A 23667-nucleotide genomic window follows, 5' to 3' on the forward strand; every position below is an offset into this window, starting at 1 on the left:
TACCTTGCTTCTCCACAGAACATTTTCACTCTCCCTGATCTGGAATTCCCTCCTCTGTCAGGCCGCTCCATTTCTAAAGAGGTAATAACACCACAAAGGGAGTTGACTGCTAGAAGAGTTTTTCACTGCCTGTCCCATACATAGAATACAACTCCCCTGCAAAAGCGCCATTGGCACCACCGCTAGAACTGTAATCAGCCTTCTCTTCATTGGGAGGTTCCAAACCTCCTGATGAACATTTTTCCCCCTAGCCTACATATCTTGCATTTCGCAAAAGACCTGCACTGGTTTGGGGCCTACTTCCCTGTCATCTAACTTGGAGCCGTTGTTATCCCATGCCAAGGGAGCCCCCGCAACTACCTATTGACCCCCTTCCTACTGGCCATATTGGGGGCCTTTTGACCAGTACTCCACTGCAGAATCAATCTGATCTGCTAGGTAGTCACCCCTTGTCTCCCCTCTAAGGGAATGCTCAGGTCAGCCCCCAGATCCAACAGAAGAGTAGGAGGAACATTACACACCAGATCCAGTGGTTCTGCTAGAACCAATAAGAATGCTGTCTTCATCTCCAAACAAAGCGGTGACTCCTACATCTCCTTCTCTCCACCCACCCTCAGTGACTTCAGACATTTCCATGACCACTTTCACAGAGTTGCTGGAGTACTTCAGTTTTCTCTTGAAGAAGTCCAGGACATCTTCCACTCATCTGGATCCAACAGAATAGCTCTCCCTGCTAATGAATCCATACTTGAGCCAGCTAGGAATTTTGGCACACGCCTGCCACCCTGAAGAGGGTGGAGAAGCATTACTATGCGCCACCCAAAGAAGCAGAATTTTTGTTTTCTCACCCTGCTCCCAACTCCCTGGTAGTCCAGTCTCCTTCTAAAAGTTGGGAGGTGTTGGCCTTAGGCTATGTCTACACTACAACTTATGTTGATATAATTTATATCACTCAGGGGAATGAATAAACCACCCTCATGAGTGACATAAATTACATTGACATAAGCACCGGTGTGGACATAGCTGCCACTGCTCATTAGGGGTGGATTAATTAAGTTGATGGGAGAGCTCTCTCCCGTCGGCTTAGAGCGGCTACACTAGATATCTTACAGCAATGCAGCTACATTGGTGCAGCTATGCTGCTGTAAGCTCACTGTTGTAGAGATAGCCTTAGTGTTTTATGGCTCTCAAGCTCCCATCAAAATAATGTTGAGTCAGGGACTGAGATGTAAAGTCTGTTGCAGAGGGTATAGGAAAGCAGGACTTCTGAACCCTCTGTCTCTTGCATGATAGTTCATAGGGCCTCTGATGGAAAAACTACTTAGCCATATGCTTAGGTCTGAACAATGGGCCGTAAAACTTCCTCTTAAGGACAGGCTTGTGTATCTCTGGAGTCCTTCAGGGTAGGGAGGGACTCATCCATCTTCTGATTGAAGTGTGATTCATTAAGGAGAAGGTCCTTATTGGTATTCTGGCCTCCCTAGGGAACCATAATTCCCTGCACAGGATAATGGCAGTAACCATAGCTCTAGAGGAAGTATCCTTTCTAGTAATAGAAAGGACTCTACTAGAAGATGTTACCTAGCTAAGTGGAAGCACTCTTCTTCTTGGGCACATCAAATGGACATTCTCCCAGAAACTGCAGATATTCCTCTCTTCTTGGACTATATCCTCTCTTTGAAGACATCAGGCTCATCCATCAGCTCCTTACAAGTCAACTTGGTGACAATTTTGTGCATGACATACATCACCTCAGGCATTCATGGACTTTGCAGATCCACTGACTAATAGATTCTGGAAAGTCCTAATCAGAATCTTCCCATCTATTCAGAAGCCTACTCTCCAGTGTGACTTAAACATTGTTCTCTCAGTATTCACAAGGCCCTCCCCACTGAATTTTTAGCCTCTTGCTCCATGTCTCTCCTTTCCAAGAAGGTCACTTTCCTTGTAGCCGTCACCTCACCTAGAAGGATTGGTGAGCTTGGAGCAATGATGGCAGATCCTCCTTATACTATGTTCCAAAAGGATACGTTTTTATTTGCATCTGTACCCTAAATTCATTCCTTAAGTAGTTTCAGAATTTCACCTTAACCAGTAGGTTCACTTACTGTGCTCTTCCTAAAACCGCACGCTTCCCCAGAGGAATTAAGTCTCCACTCCCTTATGTACAGCAGGACTTGGCCTTTTACCTGCAAAGAACAAAACCAATCAGGAAATCTCAGAGACTATTCATCACTATAGTATAAAGAATCAGGGGCATGCCATTTCCACCCAGAGACCCTCCAAATGGATCTCTGGTTGCATTCTATTCTATCGGCTATTGAATCTTCCCCCTTCCCCTGGGGTAAGAGCTCATTCTACCAGAGCACAAGCAACAACTGTGGCATCACTTCAGAAGGTATCCCTCCTGGACATGTGTAAAGCAGCCATGTGGAGCTCTGTTCATACATTTGCGAGACATGCTGTGGTGCAGGACGACTCTGCTGATGCTTCCTTTGGAATGGCAGTCCTCCACGCAGCTTACCATCTACATCCTTGCACTCTCCTCCTACATAGGTACTGCATGTCAGTCACCCACAGTGAAAAACAGTAGGGACCATCGCTCAAAGAAAAAGGGGAGGTTTGAGACGTGTGGTCTCTATCTGTATTCCATTCCTTCCCCTCTGCTTCGGATCCCATCTGATTTGTGGTAGAGAAGGAACTGGAGAGTTGGTCAGTCCACCCTGCCCTTTGTCCCCTTGAACCCAGGCAAGAAGTGAACTAGGGCACATGTGCCAACCAACAGGCACTACGTTCAAATTCCCTGAGTCTGGGCACATGGTGTGGATGCATACCCCACAGTGGAATACAGCTAAGGACCAAACATCTTGAAAAACCTACAGTTATAGGTCAGCAACCTCCCCATATCACTTGTGCGAAAACACTTTCCTTTTTTTTTTTATTAACAAAGTCATCACACTTACCTGACCTCTCAGTCCTCATCCTCAGTGGAAACCTGCACAACTTCTTCAAAAGACGAGCCTACAAGCTTAAATTCATAACTTTGTTAGACACTTAAAATCATGGTCTTAATAAAGACACTGGATTTATGGCTTTTCACAACAATTTGTTACCCGCTAAGCTCCCTTTTTTGTCCTATGTCTGCAGAGGTGTTAGTGGGCCACTTCACCTTGAATGGTCTCTTACCATATGTTGTTTGCAGTGTTGTAGCTTTGTGGGTCCCAGGATATTAGTGAGAGAAGGTGGGTGAGGTAATATCTTTTATTGAACCAACTTCTGTTGGTGAAAGGGACAAACTATCTAACAAAGGCAGCTTGATTTTTAAAAATATAAAATAGCAGCTGTGAGAAGTTACTCAAAGTTTGGAATATTAGGATAAGTTGTTGCTTTTTACAGATCCTGACTAACCTGGCTACCCCTCTGATACTAGAATAAATTAGAAAGAGATGAACTAGTGAGCAAAGAGTCAATTAGACAGTCAGAGGATGAGTGGTTAATTTGTAACATAACTGCAATTTATGACATTAATATTACCTCCACACGAAGTCTGAGTGTACAGAAGTGTAAATACATACACAACAATAAGGATTCCATTTATGGATTATCCAATCATCTAAAAATTATGAATCCCTCTGTGATGGCAACAGCCTCCTGATTTGTGTTCCAGTTGTCGTCGTCCTTCCAATTCTTCTTTAAAACTGATTTTTCATGCAGCTTTCCTACTATACAAAGAACTAGTGCTGGTTCAGAATTTTTTTGATTAGAAGCTTTTTCATCAGAAAATGCAGATTTGTTGAAACAAACTTTTTTGGGGAAAGTCAGTTTCTACTAATTTTTTAACATGAAAAAATTGAAGAAGTTTCTAAATACTCAATACATTTTGTTTCAACATTTTCTAAATGAAAAATTCCAGTTTTATGACTTGAAACAGACTTTTGTTTAGAAATTTAAACTACAGTAAAGTCAAAACTGAAATGAAACATTTTGACCTGAACCAAATTTTTTTGGATTTTTGGTTTGTGAATATTTTTGAAATTTTGACTTGAATCCCAAGTCGGGAAGGAACCATTTTTCTACATAGAATATTTTCTCTGGATAAGAAAACTTTCCATTCTAGCTCTGCAGTGAACTGCTCACCAATAATGCTTCTGCTTTGTCTTGCACTTCAATGGTTATCCCACTTTTTTATTTGTTAGAATTATAGTGTAAGATGTTCGGTGTGTGGACCTGAGTTCTTTACACATTCTGTAGAGAGCCAGGAGTGTTTTCACCGCTGTATAAATATTTGTTAGGTCATGAAGTTTTCACTTTTCTCCTGTCTTTTCAGAGTGCACAGTTCTACAAAGTAACCACGGAGCAATACCAACAAGCTGTCAAAGAGGTGGAAGCTAAGTTCAAGTAAGACTCCCCCCACTCTGTTACTTTTGAGTATGTAAATCTGATAAAGTTGTGTTCATATTAAATTAGGAAAAAAATTCTCCGCCTAACCTAGCAGTCTGTGCTTGGAAAGTGGTAAATGAAATATATTTTTGCAGGGCTGTTATTGAAACGAAGGAATTTTGATGAAAGCTGGTAGCCAGGCCATCTTGTATTATGTACCATGGTTGTGTGGAAATTGACATCACAGTTAGTAATATATTAATTTATTTTTGCCTGATTCTATATAAGAAATGCTTTGAACAACTGTACACCTTAAACATGCATCTTCGTTAATGAAATACCAGAACTTGGGTGCCAATCTTGCATTTCAGTAGCATTCATACCATTTTTGTTTAGCATAAAAGATATTTAAATCAGTGATTTAACTTTGCCTTTAATAGCGAAGGTCAGGTTGAATTATTATTAGACCTGAGGATGGTTAAATGAAGATGCAGTAATTGATGGACCGAAGAGACTCTGACCCTTAGCTTTGGACTTTCAGTTTCTGCCAATTCTTCCATTAAGCAGAAAGTGCCATTCATCATTTTTGTGTGAGTATGAAAATAACCTTTTACAGCCCTTTACACTCACCAACTACCAATAGATACTGTAGACAAAAATTATGGAATTGTGGCCATAGTTTGGGTAGAGGTGTGGAAGCCTATTGAGAGCTCTGATACCCTGCCCCCTGACGTCATCTGTTTTATAGTAGGCTTAATAAAATGATAAGTCTTTAAAAACCCTTAATGTAAAATAACTACTACACATTTCAGTGGTTGGATCTGTTTGCCATTTCATTGTGTATTCACTTACAAATTATTTGGGAATCTCTTTTTAATTTAATGTTATGTTAATTTAGTTCTGGTTAAAGGTACCAGGCTTGCCGCTTTATGGAGTAAACATTTCTGACCCTCGGACAAGTATTGATTGAACCACAGAATGACACTGTGCTTCAACCTTGATCTGGAGGGACTGCAAGTAGGGGTGAGAAGATGGTTTGGTTGCTATTGTTCATTCAGTTGTTCCCTCCCTCCTTTTCCATCTAATTAATGGGGGCTAATTAATTTTTTATCAGCTATGATGAATTTGAAACATCTGATTATCACCCTTCTTCCTTTCTTTAATTAAAAAAATATTTTTCTTAGTGTATGCTCAATGTGCCTCAGGTGGCACATGACCAGGATTCATCACCGAATTTGGTTCGCTGGCTGGATCATTAGCTTTCCTCGCCCAGGCCACGTACTAACAAGAAGTACAACATGAATGCTGATCCATGTTACTAGGTATGAAATAAGGAAATAGTTAGTAGGTGGTACACCTCTACTCTGATAGAACTCGACTCGATACAACACGAATTCGGATATAATGCGGTAAAGCAGTGAGGGGCCCCAGGCCCTTTAAAGCACCACCCAAGCACCGCTGCTTTACCGCGTTATATCTGAATTCGTGTGGCGCCCTGGGACCTTTAAAACACCGCCCGAGCCCCGCTGCCAGAGCTCCGGTGGTGATTTTAAAGGGACCAAGGCTCCCCACAGCAGCTGGAGCACTGGGCCCTTTAAATCCCCACTGGGGTTCTGGCAGTGATTTAAATGGCTAGAGGCTCCAGTTGCTGCAGGGAGCCCTGGGTCCTTTAAATCCCTGCCTGAGCCCCACTGACAGAGTTCCGGCAGTGATTTAAAGGGCCTGGGGCTATTGGGAAGCCGGTCCAGTCCGACACGGCGTACCAGCTCTTGCTGGCATGGCCTACCAGACTGAACCTGATATAACACAGTCTCACCTACAAGGCAGTGAGATTTTTTGGCCCCCGAGGACCGCATTATATCGGAGTAGAGGTGTAGTAGCTATTGTGACTTATGTCCTGTGACTTCGTTTGAACAGTTGGGAGGCCTGCCTTGTTCCAGGACACAATAGTTTCCAAAATCCATCAAGTACTGCCCGGCTCTTCCAGGTGTTTACAGGCCTGGCCTAAACAGCAGGGTTCTAGCTAGAACCTAATATCACACAAAGTAAAATCATCTGGGAAGTTTAAAAACTAGCAGTGAAAAGCGTTCCATTCAGTCCTTCTTTAACCAGAAAAATAGTTGTGCAAAGGAAATATGGGGAATGGGATTGTGAAATCCTCAGACTTGTTGAGACTTCCTTCTCCTGATTGTCAATGGAGACATAGGAAGGGGGTAGATTTAGAAGATAAAATAAAAAAAGAACAAGTTAAAAATCATTTAGAAAAGTTAGATGCCCGCAAGTCACCAGGGCCTGATAATGCATCCTAGAATACTCAAGGAGCTAATAGAGGAGGTATCTGAGCCTCTAGCTATTATCTTTGGAAAAATCATGGAGGTGGAGAGGATCCAGAAGACTGGAAAAGGGCAAATATAGTGCCGCATCTATACAAAGGGAAATTAAAAACAACCCAGGAAAGCTGCAGACCCAGTTAGTTTAACTTCTGTGCCAGGGAAGATAATTGGAGCATAGCAATTAAGGAATCATCGGCAAACACTTGAAAGGTGGTAAGGTGATAGGGGAATAGCCAGCAATGGATTTGTAAAGAACAAATCGTGTCAAACCAGTCTGATAGCTTTCTTTGATAGGATACGAGTTCTTGTGGATAAGGAGAAGCGGTAGATGTGGTATACCTAGACTTCAGTAGACAGTTTTGATACGGTCTCGCATGATATCCTTATCAAATAAACTAGGCAAATACAATTTAGATGGGGCTACTATAAGGTGGGTGTTCTAAACTGGCTGGATAACCGTACTCAGAGAAGTAGTTATTAATGGCTTTGCCAATCCTGCTGAAAAGGTATAACAAGTGGGGTTTCCACAGGGGCCTGTTTTGGACCTGGCTCTGTTCAATATCTTCATCAACGACTTAAATGTTGCATAGAAAAGTACGCTTATTAAGTTTGCGGATATACCAAACTGGAGGGATTGCACTGCTTTGGAGGACAGGGTCAAAATTCAAAATGATCTGGAAGAACTGGAGAAATGGTCTGAAGTAAAACCGATGACATTAATAAAGACAAATGCAAAGCGCTCCACCTTAGGAAGGAACAAGTCAGTTTTACACATAGAGAATGGGAAGAGACTGTCTACGAAGGGGTAACTGGCAGAAAGGGATCTAGGGTTATAGTGACCACCACAAGCTAAATATGAGTCAGTGTGATGCTGTTGCAAAAAAGCAAACGTGATTCTGGGATGCATTAACAGGTGTGTTGTGAGCAAGACACGAGAAGTCATTCTTCCGCTCTACTCTGCGCTAGTTAGGCCTCAGCTGGAATATTGTGTCCAGTTCTGGGTACCGCATGTCAAGAAAGATTTGGAGAGGTCCAGAGAAAGAGCAACAAGAATGATTAAAGGTCTTGAGAACATGACCTACGAAGGAAGGCTGAAAGAATTGGGTTTGTTTAGTTTTGGAAAAGAAGAAGACCGAGAGGGACATGATAACAGTTTTCAGGTGTCTAAAAGGGTGTCATCAGGAGGAGGGAGAAAACTGTTCACCTTAGCCTCTAATGATAGAACAGAAGCAATGGGCTTAAATTGCAGCAAGGGAGATTTAGGTTGGACATTAGGAAAAGTTCCTAACTGTCAGGGTAGTTAAACACTGGAATAAATTGCCTCGGGAGGTTGTGGCATCTCCATCTCTGGAGATATTTTAAGAGTAGGTTAGATAAATGTACTTTGCGGGATGGTCTAGACAGTATTTGGTCCTGCCATGAGGGCAGGGGACTGGACTCGATGACCTCTCAAGGTCCTTTCCAGTCCTAGCGTCTATGAATGACCATTGCAGGAAAATAATTTCAGGGAAGTTTGGCCTGCGTGTGCAATAAGAAAACATAACAGATTAACTGATTTTATATCTAGGATTGAAAAAAATGTGTTTAGTCTGGAGAAGAAAAGACTGAGAGGGGACATAACAGTTTTCGGGTACATAAAAGGTTGTTACAAGGAGGAGGGAGAATTGTTCTTCTTAACCTCTGAGGATAGGACAAGAAACAATGGGCTCAAATTGCGGCAAGGGAGGTTTAGGTTGGACATTAGAAAAAACTTCCTAACTGTCAAGGTGGCTAAGCACTGGAATAAATTTACCTAGGGAGATTGTGGAATCTCCATCATTGGAGATTTTTAAGAGCAGGTTAGACAAACAGCTGTCAGGAATGGTCTAGGTAATACTTCGTCCTGCCATGAGTGCAAGGGATTGGACTAGATGTCCTCTCGAGGTCCCTTCCAATCCTATGATTCTATGATTTGTGGATTAGTCTGCCTTCAAATAGACCCTTAGGGTATGTCAACAATGCAGCTAAAAACCTGCAGCTGACCTGTGCCAGCTGACTCAGGCAAAGGGGCTGTTTAATTATGGTGTAGACATTCAGACCTGGGCTGGAGTACAGGCTCGAGGACCCTGTGAGATGTGAGGGTCCCAGAGCTTGGACTGAAGCCAAGACTGAAAGTGTACCCCACAATTAAAACAGCCCCTTAGCCTGAGCCCTGTGAGCCCTAGTCAGCTGGAATGGGCCAGCCACGGGTATCTAATTGCAGTGTAGACATACCCTCAGACTATATTTTCCATTGTTGTTTGCAGTGTTGTTATAGCTGTGTTGGTCCCAGGACATGAGGCAGACAAGATGGGTGGAGTAATTTTGACCAGTACAAGAAATTCTCACCTTCCTTGTCTCTCTTAAACACTTGAAGCCAGTTGTTGCCTGTTTACAGTCTTCCATAGATGACCAGGTCCCCAAGTGCATCTTGGCAAACTAGTCCGTCTTGTCAGCAATATGTGGTAGTTGTACTCAAATACACTTTGGCAAAAGACCCTAAAAATAGACCTGGATGAGAAATGGCTTTCTTGTCATAGAACATTTAAACATTTCCTGTTACCCATTGGGATGACACCAGGATCTCTTGAAAATGTTAGCAAAAAAACTAGAAAGACTGATTCATCCCAGAATAGTCAATAGCCTGATGGTTAGAGCGCTTTACCAGGGATCTGGAGGACACAAAGTTTCGGGTGAGGGAGGCAGGATGACACTATCTCTTGACAGAATTATATCCGTAATTTTAAGCATGAGTGTTGTCTCCTTGAAATCCACGTTAATAATAAATACAGAGGGCCAAATCAAGGGTGGGGTTTTTTTGGAAAGCTTAAAAGAAAGGGGAGGTTTGTATCCCAATCCCGTTTTATCTAAGGCTATAGCGACACTGCAGAGCTTACGTTGGTGCAGTTACGCTGCTAATGCAGACACTTTAAGCGAACAGGAGAGCTTAGGAGGCCAGGTCTACACTGCGACTTTAAATCGGTTTAATGGCTGATATACCGATTTAACGCTGTATCCGTTCACACGACGTCGTCATTAATATCGAGTTAAACGGCTCCTTAAATCGATTTCGGAACTCCTCCCAAACGAGAGGAGTAGCGCTAAATTCGATAGTGATAACTCGGATTAGGGTTCATGTGGACGGAAATCGACGTTATTGGCCTCCGGGCGGCATCCCAGAGTGCAGCACTGACCGCTCTGGACAGCAATCTGAACTCGGATGCAGCGGGCAGGTAAACAGGAAAAGCCCCGCGAACTTTTGAATTACATTTCCTGCTTGCCCAGCGTGGAGCTCTGATCAGCACGGCTGGCGATGCAGTCTGAAATCGAAAAAGAGCTCCAGCATGGACCGTACGGGAGATACTAGGTCTGATCGCTGTATGGGGAGACAAATCTGTTGTATCCAGCTCCGTTACAGAACACGAAATGCCAAAGCGTTTGAATAAAAAACTGCAGGATACACAGCGCTGCGTGACAAGCGTAACGGGAAGCCAGAGACTCAAATGGACGCTCATGAAGGGAGGGAGGGGGTACTGAGGACTCCAGCTATCCCACAGTCCACAGCAGTCTCTGAAAATTATTTGCATTCTTGGCTGAGCTCCCAATGTCTGTAGGTTCAAACACAGTGTCTGGCGTGGTTCAGGGAACAGCTCCTCAGTTTATTTCCCCCCACCACCACGTGAAAAAAAAAAGGGAAAGATTGCTGTGCTATGGCGTTTGCTCAATGCACTCCGCGAAAAAGGCGCCAAAGGGTTGTCTGCTGCCTTCACAAAGGGAGGGGTGAGGCTGTACCCAGCACCACCCGGGGCAATGTTTTCTGCCCCATCAGGCACTGTGCTCTCAACACGGAAGTGGGAACTATGAGATAGCTGAGGAACAGCTACCCACAGTGCACCGCTCCTGAAATCGATGGTAGCTTTGGACCATGGACGCAAACAATCGATTTCGGGATCCCACTGTGGATGCGCTAAACCAATTTTATTAGATCTGTTTTGTAATATCGGTTTAAGCTAATTCGAAATAATCGTGCAGTGTAGACGTACCCGGAGAGAGGACCAAAGCCTGACCCCACACGAGCCCCGCCCCCTGGCTTGGGGGCGCTAAGCCTGAGCCGCATCACCCCAGGTGGGGAGGACCAAAGCTGAAGCCCAAGGGCTTCAGTCCCAGGCAGGGGACCTGTAACCTGAGCCCTGATGCCCATGGCTGAAGCCCCAGGTGGTGGGGCTCAGGCTTTGGCTTTGGCTTTGGCCCCAGCGAGTCTAAGCCAGCCCTGGTGACCCCATTAAAATGACTTTGGGTTCCCAACCCACAATTTGAGAACCACTGACTTATACCAACCTAAGCTGTAGTGTGTATATAAGCTAAGATGCTATTAGTTGCAGTAGCCAGATTAGTGATTCCAGATATGGTTTATTGGTGTATAGAGACAGAAAAGGTATTTGGAAGTACATTTATAAATTCAGATATGTTTCATAATTAGCAAAAATAGTGAGGGGCACTTGGGATGCAAATGGGTTTTATTACCCCATATTTCACATTTTCCTTCATGTAAAAGTCTCTCTTTAAAACTCTGAATTTCCATGCTCTTGTGGGGTTTAACTAAATGGATGCTATTTTAACACTGTCTTTGGTGTGTAGTTTGATACATAAGTTATGAATGATTTAGTGAAACCTTGAGACGATGCTCTTTTTGGTATCACCAGCCACTTCTTATGTCAGTGTAATTGAATGTGAGGCTGGAGGACAGGGTTTCAAGCAATAATGTTTAAAGAGCTTGTTTAATTGGCTGTAAAAGAAGAATTAAATAAGGTTGAACTGCTAAATTTATAATTCTGTTAAATGTGTAAACCAATGTGTTGCATGTCAGTACGATTTCAAGTTGAAAGTGTGAGATTAATAGCACTAATTGTGGTATTGTTACAAAGCTGCTCTGCTAATCATTTTAAACCTGTCTTGATTTTAGAAATTTTCATCCAGATAGCTTAGAAATCGGTTTCAACTTTTAAACTAAAATGTATTGCAAGAGTTTGAAATAACTGTGTACCCACCTTTCTTGCATTTTCCTTCCCTTTCTCCCTTTAGTCTTTGAAATTATGTCATTTGTGGCTTCAGTGGGCTTTATGGACAATTCACTCATTAAAGGGAGAAGACTAAATACCCTATATAGACTTGTATCAGAGAACTAACAGATCCTCTGTACTTTGTCTGCACTATTTATTGATGCCTGCTTATTATCTACTTCAGTGCAACATGAATTAGTGTGATATTCCAAATGTGCATGATAAATGTTTTATCTCTTTAAGGCCCTGATTCACATTGATCAAATTCTAAATCATCAAATGGTTTATCTCTCTAAGACACTAATTCACATTGATCAAATTCTAAATGATCAGGTTCAGTCAGTTCCTGCAGTACACAAATTACATTAAAACAACATTACTAGAGTATGCTGCCTTTTCTAATGTAGGAGTTATGTTACCAGCAGTTACATTATAACCAGAATTATTATATTATGAAGATGTCTCCCTCATAATTAGAAGTATACACAAGAAGAAAAGAATGCAATATTGCAGGATGAGCAAGGCTTTGGGTGAGGATTTGGGCTTTTACTGACTAATTAAATTTTGCATCTGTATGGGTTTTTCCTTTAATTTGAAGGGCTGGTAGCAGGAAATTTGGCAGCTGTAGTGGTGACATTTTATTCCCTCATGGTCTTCAGAATCAAGTAACATCTTGATTATTCAGTTAGGGATAAAATAATTTTAGAGGCCAAATTCTACCTAAAATAAATATTACTTTCACCTCTGGTTTTTGACTTCATTTGGTAGATGTGAGCTTTAACAGCTGTGCGTTGGTGCATTTTTACAAACTGTATCATTGCCCCTCACGTTTCCATTTCTGCCCACACCACAAAACTACCTTGCTAGTACTGCTGCTGTTTTGAAGAGAACTGTTGCATAGCCCTTGGGGGGCTTTGCCAGGAAATGCAATCTGTGACGCAGTGATGAAATCCAGGTGCCCTCTGGGGATTAGGTCACGCTGTTGTGGACTGTCCAGGTGGTGTTTCTGCAGAGCAAAACAAGGCTAAGCCTCTTTCCAGGAACGAAACATGTCATGCTCCAAAACTCCCAATGCCTTTTGAAGGAGCCAAATTCTGGGCCTCCTGCTTTGTAACAGTGTTTTTCTGTCTCTGTTCATATAGTGCCAAACACTCCTACATCTAGACACCAGTATAAAGGTACATGAATAGTTTTTAGCATAGGTATGTGTACACTGCACAATTTTTTCAGTGGCATATAGAGAACATAACCTCATAGCCCCCTAGCACAGATATAAATAGCAGTGTCTCAGACAAGTAGAGTAAAGAGACACCTGAAGGGGGTGGGTATGTCTGAGAGTCCGTTCCCAAAATGTGCACTCTCTCTACTTGCCCAAGCAGTGCCTCCCTGTCTACACTGCTATTTTTAACAGTGTCCTCTGCTTCCCTGCTTCTGGAGCCTTTTCCTGTCTCATGAAAAGACTCCCCAAGCTGGGAATGGTGCTTGCAGGGGGGAGGTGGCAAGTAAAGGTTTGGGCAGCTCCCCACTGCGGAGCATCTCCTCATCTCAGGGAACGACTTCTACAATGGGGAAAGGCTCAGGCAGCTCTCCATTGCTGGAGCCTTGCCCTGCAGCAGGGAAAGACTCCAGCAGCTGGGGGCAGCAGGCAAAGGCTCCACCAACTCCCTGCTACTAAACCCTTCCCCTGCTTCAGAGAAAGACTCCGGCAGGGGCAGGGGAAAAGGGTGCGCTGCTTTCACTGCAGCATGTAGGTATACATACACTATATGCTGCCCCCAGTGCTGTGTTGTGTAGACGTAGCCATAAAGGCCTCAATGTACCACTCAGTTTGGCCTGTTGATGGATGTTACTGGTGGATTTTGTTTGTTTTTCTCCTCTCACTATGAGGCTGCCTGTATGTTGTTGAACCCTACAATTGTGGGGATTGCCTCTGTGAAGAGCTGGCTCTTGTGATTGAACATAGTAAGACCTCTCAGCTTATTTCTGATCTCTTCTCGCAGTGAGTTTACTGTAGTTGTTAGTTTTGGACCTTCCTCTAAATATGCTTTCCACGTCAGATCTGGTAGTTTCGCCTAACCCTAGATAACTTTCACAGCTCTGATGGAGACATGATATATATGATAGCCAGGCATCAGCCTGTTCAGGGATTGGAACTGTGGATGGGAGAACCAGAGGATGTGGCAGAGGATAATGAGATATTCCTCCAACTGGCAACTAGTGTGCTGTGAAGTTTAATTTATCAATATTTGGAGAGCACTTTCAGGTCCCTGTCTGGCAGGTGAATTTAGGAGCACAGATTGCTTTTGATCATTTATGGTCAATTGTACATACAGCAGGAAGGAGATATGCTCAGTTTATTGAATCATCTTTACTTAACTTGTTGACCTGAAGAAAGTACAACAGTAAAAGTTTAGGAAGAAGTTATGTTCAACTTGTCCTTTGTCTAAATGAACAAGGAAGAAAACAGACCTTGAAATATTATTTCCTGATCCTAAAGCAATGATGTTAACTTTCTGTACTTTAAAAGTGCAGTGCAGAGAGAGAGGATGGTCTTGTAGTTGAAGCACTGGACAGGGTCTGAGGAGATCTGGGTTTAGTTCCCTGCTCTATCACCGGTGTGATCTTGGGTGAGTCATTTAATTATCCTGTGCCTCAGTGTCTCCATCTGTAAAATGGCTTTTACAAGGGTTTTATGAAGATGAATTCAGTAGTCTTTTTGATGAACTTGTAGACTCCATATTGGATGGGGAGCTCATCTAAGTACCTAGATAGCTTGTGCTGTTGCCTGTGTTCATACACATTTTATGGATAAATACCTTCAATCTTCCATGCTTTCACCTTTCATGAGCATTAATTCACTTTTAAAATAATATGTAGTATTTACTGAGTCTCTGCGAAAATACCACATAGTGTCTTTGAATAACTGAAAACTGAAAAATATTTGGAAACAGTGGTCCGGATTCTGCAGCCCTTCCCTGAGCTGAAATCCCACTGACTTCTTTGGAAGCCCTGCTTGGCAGAGGTCATTGGAATCTAAAAACAAATTTGAGGTAACTAGCTCCTTCCTTTTATAAAGGTAGCACAGAACTTGTTAGAGCTGTATCAGCACTCAAGTCATTTTATTTTTTACTTTCCCCTGGTAAAATATTAGATAATACTCTTCACAATACGTCCAAGGGTAAATTGTAGCATTCACACTTTACATTACTTTTACATCACATTTACTTTACAATACTGAGGCACAGAGCTTGGACTCACCTCAGGTTACTCAATAAGTCTGTGGCAAAGTTTACTCCTATGGGAAATCTGCGTCACTGCACAAGCGCAGAATTAGTGTCGCCCATAGATTTTATTCTTTGTCTGTAGAAAAGCTGATTTATGCACCCCTCCCAAGCAGTGGGGCGGGGGGAAGAGAAGCGCATGTTTGGTTCGGGCATCAGGAGCAGCCGAGGGAGATGTCAGTCACTGCGTTGGGAGGCAGGGCTGGGGACACCACAGCCAGTGGCTCCTATCCTGAGCTGGGCTCCAGCTGAGCCTCCTGCACCTGGACCCCCACCCCACTGAGTCCCAATCAGCTGCACTCAGATCCCCATCCTGCCAAGCCCCACTTCCCCAGCACCCAAACCCCTGCTGCTGAGCCCCCTGCACCTACACTCCCCTGCTGAGCCCCATCCTCCTGCAACCCAGACCACCCCTGCTGAGTCTCTACCGCCTTCACCTGCACCACCCCGCAGAACTCCCCAATGTGCCCCTATGCATCCAACCTCCCCTGGCACCCAAACCCCCTATTAAGCCACTGACACCCAGATTGCCCCACACAAAACCCTCTCACCCCACACCTGGATCCCCCCACAATAAGCCCCTCCACACTTGGATCTTGCTGGTTGAGCCTGCCTACCCCACACTTGGATGGGGGGGCAAGGCTGGGCGTGTGTACATGCAAGACTCTGTCCCTCACTGTGGAGCTATAGAGATGTGCTAATATGCTTTCTAAGGAATCTATTCGTCAAAAAACAGTTCCTGAATCTTTTTTTTTGTCTGTATTGTTACAGTCATACTTGCCGACAAGTATTTTGAAATAAATTACCCAAATATTTGAAAATAGTCTGATTATGTTATGTTACTTTGACAAATAAAATATGCATACATTTTAATGTTTTTGTACAGAATTTTTAATACTTTGCAGAATTCCCTCAGGAGTAAAAGTTGCAATTAAATTCTGCATTTCAGTGTTCCGAAAATAATTCCATACTGAAATCATGCTCAACCCTATTGGGGACCTTAGGGCACATGGCACGATTTATAGCACAACCTGCACATCATGAATGAGGGACTCTTGTTTGGATAACAAGTTATGCTATAGCAGGGGTTCTCAGGAACGGCGAATCGCGGCCACTGGGAGCTGCGAGCAGCCGTACCTGCAGACACTCAGGTAAACAAAGTGTCTCGCAGCCTGCCAGGGGCTTACGCTGAACAAGCTGCAAACCAAGTTTGGGACCCCCCGTGCTAGAAGGAATGCACAAGATTGTTGTTTGCGTTACTGTAGTTCTTAGAGCCCTAGTAATGGACTGGATCCCATTTTGCTAGGCACTCTACAAACACAGAACAAAAAGACAGTCACTGCTGCAAAGAACTTGCAATCTAAGTGAAAGCCAAGAGACAGCAGATGGATGCTGACAGGTGGGGGGTATTCAAGGAAACAATGAGACGATATTGGTCAGTATAATAGACCTGAGTTTAAGTGGTATTATGTAGTCTGTGTATATCATCTATAGGAACCCAATCTGAATGGATTTTCAGCATGTCTGAGTCCTAAACATTATTTGTTGCCTCTGCTTTGCAGAAGCTTCACTCAACCTATTAAACCTGTGAAACAATGACCACTTCATATATGATCATTTTAATTTTCTCTACAGCAGTATAGACATTTAACTTTCTTGCTTTGATCAATACAATCCATTAGGAATGTAGAATATCCAGCAAAGCTGTATGAAATATTAATTATGTCCATTTTAGGTAGGAGTAGATTCATTCTGAATGAAGTTGAAGTGGAGTATTTAAATGGCGTATCTATGTTTTTTCTTCGTGTGCTGTAATTTAAGCACAGAATCATGTTAGTTTGCATATAAATGTTAAATATTTTGTTGAGATGCTCAACAAATATAACTTGAGTGTTGAGAACTATATCTGTAGGCCAGCAAATAAGGTTTCACTGGGTTTATGGAAGGTCTACTCACCTATTTATTCATTTTTTAAACCAGTACTATAATAAACCTATTGATTAAGAGAATTAAGCCATGTCTTGTATGTCTTTCTCCTTCCCCTTCTGTAAACCTTAGGTGAATTAAAGATGCTCTCCTCAAGTAATCACCAATTTTTCAATTAGCTTGGTATTTCCATGTGAGATTTTAAAAAAGCTTTTCTTAAAACTTGAACAAGTCAGTAGTTAGAATCTTCTTTTTGTTGACATTAACTTATGATTTCATTAAAAAAGCAAAAATAAAGATTTTTCTGGAACGTAATTTGATGGAATAACCCTTGAAAATGAGCGTAGGAAGACATCTATTTAGATAATGTACTAGTGTTATCTTTTCCCATCATCACATGTTAATATGGATGGACACACACTTGTGTTAAAATGCTGCCAGCCTCCCAAATCTCCTCACATGGACACGTGAAGTAATTTTATAGACTTCCTTATAAAATCAAGTGAGTGAAACTCTGCCTTCACGCTTCAGTAGCCAACAGTTAAATTGGCATGTTACTTATTTTTGTGTAATGGTAATCAACCAAGTCCCCTGAAAATTGATAGATGTGCTCATTAAGGGTAGTTCTTGCTGCTGGCTGCAGTTTTTCATGAACGACCCACAGCCAATGCAAACTGCTGGTTCTTAGTGTAGCTGGCAAATAAACTCTGCAGTGATACATCTGGCTTCACAATTCCTTTCAAGGACTAAAGCCTCTTGTTTAAATGTGTTAAACATGTTTTGTTGGGAATTAACATAAACACAAATCAACTCTTTCCCAATTACAGTATTAAAAGCAAGGGAGGCTAAAAAATGCAGTCTTTTTTGATGCATTTGTACTGTTTCTTTAATCTTGTGTTGCTAAGATTTACAAATACTTTTTTATTGCATCTGAGCCATCTGTAGATTGAAAGCCTACAAATCTCACTGCCCCCGCATTTGAGCACGTACCAGCAAACCTGTGTGCATGAGAGGGAACACATTTTGCACAGTTGATGGTATGTTTTTTTAAAGTAGCATGCACCTGTTTCTGGTTACAGGGTGAAGAATGAATTGCCAATTACCCCAACATGTTAGAACATGACACTTCATATTGTAGCAGTTTGTGCTATCTGTTTACCCATGGCCTCCAACTATGAAACCATCCCTTCTGAAAAGGGGTTGGAAAGAAATCAGTCCTTGATCAATTGCTAATATTATTTGTGCATGTGCAAGCTGCAGGAAGGGAGGTCAGTCCACTAACCTTTGTTTTCCCAGCAGAGCTCTTGAACAAGATGAAGTGATCAAAGCAGGATGCCAGTACATCATCACAATCTCATTACTTTGCAAGCTGCATGCACAGATGCTGCTGTTGCTGCATCAGGCATCACTGATTTACATTCATAACACCTCCATTATAGCTCATTTGCTGCTAGTCGTAATTAACCAGTTCTTTGCTTTTTCTGCAGTAGTGTTGATCTAATACTTAAGCTGTGAAATGAGCGAAGAAAATAGACTGCAGTCATTCTGTATAGAATTCAGCTAAGTGCAGTCACCATTGTCAAACAGAAGTATGCATTAAACAGTTTGGAAACTGTTAACACCAAATAGGCGCTTTATTGCAAAGTGCCATTATATTCAGAAAATGGATTTTGTAAAAAATAGTATTGTGATGATCCATGCAGTATTTAGGTTCTCTCATGGGCTTCTAGTTCAAATTGGACTAGTTCATAAGTCAAAAGTTGCTTAGTTTCTCTTGTTTTGGTTGGGGGAATTTTGTTTGGGGTTGGGTGTTTTTTTTAATTACCATCATTACAAGTTCCACATGTGACCTGCAAATCAAGCTGAGTTCTTTCTGCCTGTTCTTTCATCACCGGTCATAAAGATTCACTAGGTAGAATTTAGCATCTGGTAGTTACGTTGATAATGCATAAAGCAAAATAGAATCTAGCTCAAAATAGAATCTCCCTTAGCTGTGTGACTTCTGTAAGATTAATTGGAGTGAAGAATTCTTTTTTCACCGTGGGAAGCTGATGTGATTCAAAATTATCCAGGGGAAGGGGAACAGTGTCATTTTTAGTGGCTACTTTTCTGAGCATTGTTTCATTTTTAAGTGCAGTGTACCTTTCTGTGTGTCCGTATGGAAACACAATGGACTCTGGAATTCAACATGCCATAGGAACCCACTGATGGACCTTAGTTAATAATCAAAGTGCTGTATACTCTTTGGCAATCTAGCCCTAGATTCTTCAGCAAGGTCCCCATATTCTGTGACACTCAGGGGCAGCAGACTGAAAATTCTGTGGCAGCTTCATTTAAATTTTTAATTAGGAAAATGTATAATACAACCAGAACCGTAGTCCTGGTGTCATTAATTGTGAAACTAAATTCAAGTTAGTTTATGTTGTCCCCACATTTCCATTTTTAAGTATGGTGCAGATGCTGTATTAACAACACAACTGCTTTATAGGTGTGGGGTGTGAAGCTGGAGGGATTAGCAACTGGCTTGGGAACTGTTGGGGCTTTTGGCACCTGTGGAGGTGTGGGAGGTAGTTTGGGATTGTCATCTTTAAGTTTCAGTTTTAACAACCATTAAAATGAACAGAAAAATTCCCATCTGAGCTGTTACTCCATTTTGTCTACAGACTCAGGAAGACAGCATTGTCAGTATCAAAGGGGTAGCCATGTTAGTCTGGATTTGTAAAAGCAGCAGAGAATCCTGTGGCATCTTATAGACTAACAGAGGTTTTGGAGCATGAGCTTTCATGAGTGAATACCCACTTCGTCAGATTGTTCAGATACATGTAGTGGAAATTTCAGGGACAGGTATATATATCTAGCAAGCAAGCTAGAGATAACGAGGTTAGTTCAGTCAGGGAGGATGAGGCCTGTTCTTCTTCGAGTGCTTGCTCATATCCTTCCAGTAGGTGTATGCGCCGCGCGTGCACGTTCGTCGGAGAACTTTTACCCTAGCAACTCCAGTGGGCGGCAGGTTGCCCCTAGAGTGGCGCCGCATGGCGGGTGATATATACCCCTGCCGGCCGCCCGCTCCCTCAGTTCCTTCTTACCACCGTGTCGGTCGTTGGAACTGTGGAGTGCGGCATAGCTGACCTCCACCGTCCCTAGCTTCTTTGTTATCGTTATAGTTACAGTTGTTGTAGTTTACTAGTATTATATAGTTGTATTATATGGCGTGCCGTCGGGATGCACACGCCAGTAACGGCACGCGTCGTCCGTCAGGCCGCAACAACAGCGCAGGCCCTTCCCGCAGCCCAGGCAAAGCAGGACTTTGCCAGGAGACTGTAACAGAAGTGGCAGGCGTCGACACTCTGGACACACCGGGGGCCAACTCAAGGTCCCTCCAAGCCATCCTCGGTCGGTCCGAAGTCCGTCCTTTGAAGGTGCGCCCGGGGGCGCTGTACCAGTTTTTTCCAGGTGATCATCTCTTTCCTTCCTGTTTTTATTGCATTCTTCACATGGGCACACCTCTAACCTGGCTCTTCCACTTTTCCTAATATACTGGGGTTCACTCCACTTCCTAATTCTACATTTCATCAATCTTGTAATCCAAGCACCTCTAAATGGTTTCTTTCCAATGTATTCCAAGGCTGTCCGCCTCTTGGGCTCCGGTTCTCCTCGCTCAGCATCAGAGCTCCTACAAATGCGGCCTAATTTTCGACCCTTGAGATTTTCACTCTCACTTCCAAGGCTTCAACCTCAGATCATATAAATTCACATAGGTGCCAGTCTTGCACAAAAGCTTCTCGAGTGAACAGCTGAACAAATAAGTGTAAGTATGGACACTGGCATCACTGTGATCTGTCTGCAGATTGGGATCCACACACCAGTTGTTGTCCGAGCCTGCAGTGGTTAAAATGAAGTCTGCTCTCTTCAGATGGATATCTCATGCAAAAGGCTATGGTGAATGTGCATTAGTTTTAGCGCTCCAGTGCATGCAATATCTTATTATAGAGAAGAGGAAGCACAAAAGCCAAATGGCTGAATGAAAAAGCCCTTCAATCAAGTCTTTCTTTCCTTCTGTTCTTTCTTTCTTTTCTTTCTTTAAATCTGCATAAGATGAGGGGGTGATTTGGTGGCAGTACGGTTAGGTGGTATGTATGGCAGATGACTTAAGAAGACAATGATAGATTTTGGAACTCCTTGCACAGGCACTGAGACTGATACACGGAGACCATAAATGAGCAAAATTCAAAAAGGATAGATAGAAAAAATATCAAGTATATGATTATGTATGATAACATTACTGAAAGGGATATTAAATATCATGTCTTAAAGTTTCTGAATTGTCCCCTAACCCATCGTCTGGTCACTGTCAAAAGGCCTAGCGATAGATGGCCCATCTCTGTCTCAGATGCGCTACTTTTAACCTGGTGACACAGACAATGGAATCACACGAGAGAGCAGTGTTCCTCAATAGCAACCCTGTCAAGTCTCAAGATTATTGAATTAAATATAAAACCTCTGTAATGCAGGCTGTGGCTGCCAGCATTTACTACGACCATTGGGTCCTTATTCCTTCCTCAACGCAACGTGTCAGCTTGTATACCAGAAAGCTATTAATCTTACCATCATACTGCTATTATCATCACCACTCTAGTCTTTGGTGCTGCAATAAAAATTAAAGAATCTCAAAAGCCTTAATATGACACACAAAGAATCTGGAAATACACTCTCCTTTTATTATATTTATTTTAATATTAATAAAGTGTGTCATAACAAATATGGTTAGGGTAATGTCCTTTTACTGTAAAGGGTAGAAGCCAGTGCCTGGAATGACACCTGACAAAGGACCAACGTGGGACAGATACTCAATCTTGGTGGAGGGAAAGTCTTTGTTGGCGGTGTTGTTTGTTCGTTGTTTCACCTGGGGCTAACAGGGACAAGACGTGCACCCAGTTCCAAATCTTTCGAAATAAGTCCCTCGTGTTTCAAACCTAAGTAAGTCAGCTAGAAAAAGGCAGATTAGTCTTATGTTTCTTTTCCTAACTTGTGAACGTGTATTTATGGAAGGATTTAACCTCTGGCCTGTATACTTGATCTCTCAGGCACGAGGGAGTCCTCTAGGTATATAATATGAATACCCTGTAACATTTTCCATCCTGGTTTAACAGAGATCATTTTCTAATTCTTTCTTTAATTAAAAGCTTTCTTTTAAGACCCTGAGATTTTCCTTGTTAAGACCAAGGGATGGGTCAAACTCACCAGGGATTGGGGGGACAGGAGGAAAAGGAAGGTTAATCTCTGTTTAAGATCCAAGGAGTTTGATCCGTGAGCCTCTCAAGGTAACCAGGAGGGGAAATTGGAGGGAAAGAGGGGGAGGTTTATTCTCCTGTTTTAAGAACCCAAGGTTGGATCTTGGTTCCCAGGAAGTTTGGGGAACAAAAGTCCAAACAGCTGGTGTAGCGCTATCAATCTAAGCAGAAATTAAGCTTAGAAGGGTCCAACAGGTCCCCACTTTTGACGCTAAAGTCAGTGGGAAAAAGAACCTTGACAGGTGAGATAAGGCCTGTCAAGGCTGGTTTGTACACCATGTTAGGGAGGTCAGAAAAAAAAGAAATTTTCTACACGCATTAAATCTATTCAACATTTGTTTTAACCTTAAATGGTGCCAAATTGAAATGTCCATTTTGTGAAGGAAAATCATAATTTGAAAGCAGAAATACTACTATTTTGGTCCCTTTTTTATTGAAACAACCAGCCTTTGAGAGTCAATGTCACGTCAGTTATAAGTTATCTAAATGACATTAGATGATATTTGGTCATTTAAATTGAAACGTCAACTCATTTTTTTTCATCTGCGTGACATTTGAATAAAACTATGAGGTGTCCCAGGTAAGGTTATAATTAAGATTCATTGGTGGATTAATAGAGGAGATATGCATTACTTGGAGCAACTACTGACCATGAGCTGAGAAAACGATTGCCTAGATGATAAAACCCAAACAGCATGTCCGATGTTGATCGTCCATCATTGTCCGATGAAACCTAACAACCTCATTCATTCGGTACCGGCTTGGTGCGTCTAAAGACTGATATTCAAATTTCAGGTGTGAACATGTACATGTCGAGCAGACAGTGAGGTCACTGTCGATGATGGCGGAGGCAGCCCTGGACTGTGCAATCACTGTTCTTTCAGCCCTCAGCATTATGCCTCACTAGAGATGATTACTGCCTGTGTGATGAGCTGCGCCATTCTGGACGTTCAGTTGCGAGGGTTCCCATGTGCGTGGTTGCATCTCTGAGGGACTCAGAGACGTCTCAGGTGTCCTTAGATACCTTCTTTTTGTCCTCCAGGAGCACTTTCCTGGTGGTTCTCCGTAGAACAGCTTGTGGAATGTGCATCTGACATCTCACCATGTCTTGCCCATCTGGTCTGGTCCTCATCAGCATTGTGTGACTCGGCGACTGCTCTGGTAAGGACTTCAGTATCGGGCATTTTGTCCTTGCTCTGATTTTAGGAAGTTCGAGACAGGAATGTTGGAAGTGATCGAGCCTTCACCATGATAAAAACAGTCCCGTCTCGCAGGTGTACGCAGTTGGAAGAACCCACTGCTCACACCCGCAGCTAGATTGATAGATACTCGCACATTCACCAGTAGGAGCATCGGCCATGCGAGACAGGCATTTAGG

General features: G+C 42.6%; 1 protein-coding gene across 1 annotated transcript in view; it reads left to right on the forward strand.

The window, feature by feature from the left end:
• CHCHD3 (coiled-coil-helix-coiled-coil-helix domain containing 3) overlaps positions 1 to 23667 on the forward strand; it is a 279219-nt gene that overhangs the window by 213797 nt on the left and 41755 nt on the right. The window contains 1 exon segment of the mRNA XM_075063733.1: positions 4328 to 4398. Coding sequence (XP_074919834.1) covers positions 4328 to 4398 — 71 coding nt within the window.

The sequence above is a fragment of the Chelonoidis abingdonii genome, chromosome 1, assembly GCF_003597395.2.
Source record: "Chelonoidis abingdonii isolate Lonesome George chromosome 1, CheloAbing_2.0, whole genome shotgun sequence".
In the NCBI taxonomy this organism is placed as follows: domain Eukaryota; kingdom Metazoa; phylum Chordata; order Testudines; family Testudinidae; genus Chelonoidis; species Chelonoidis abingdonii.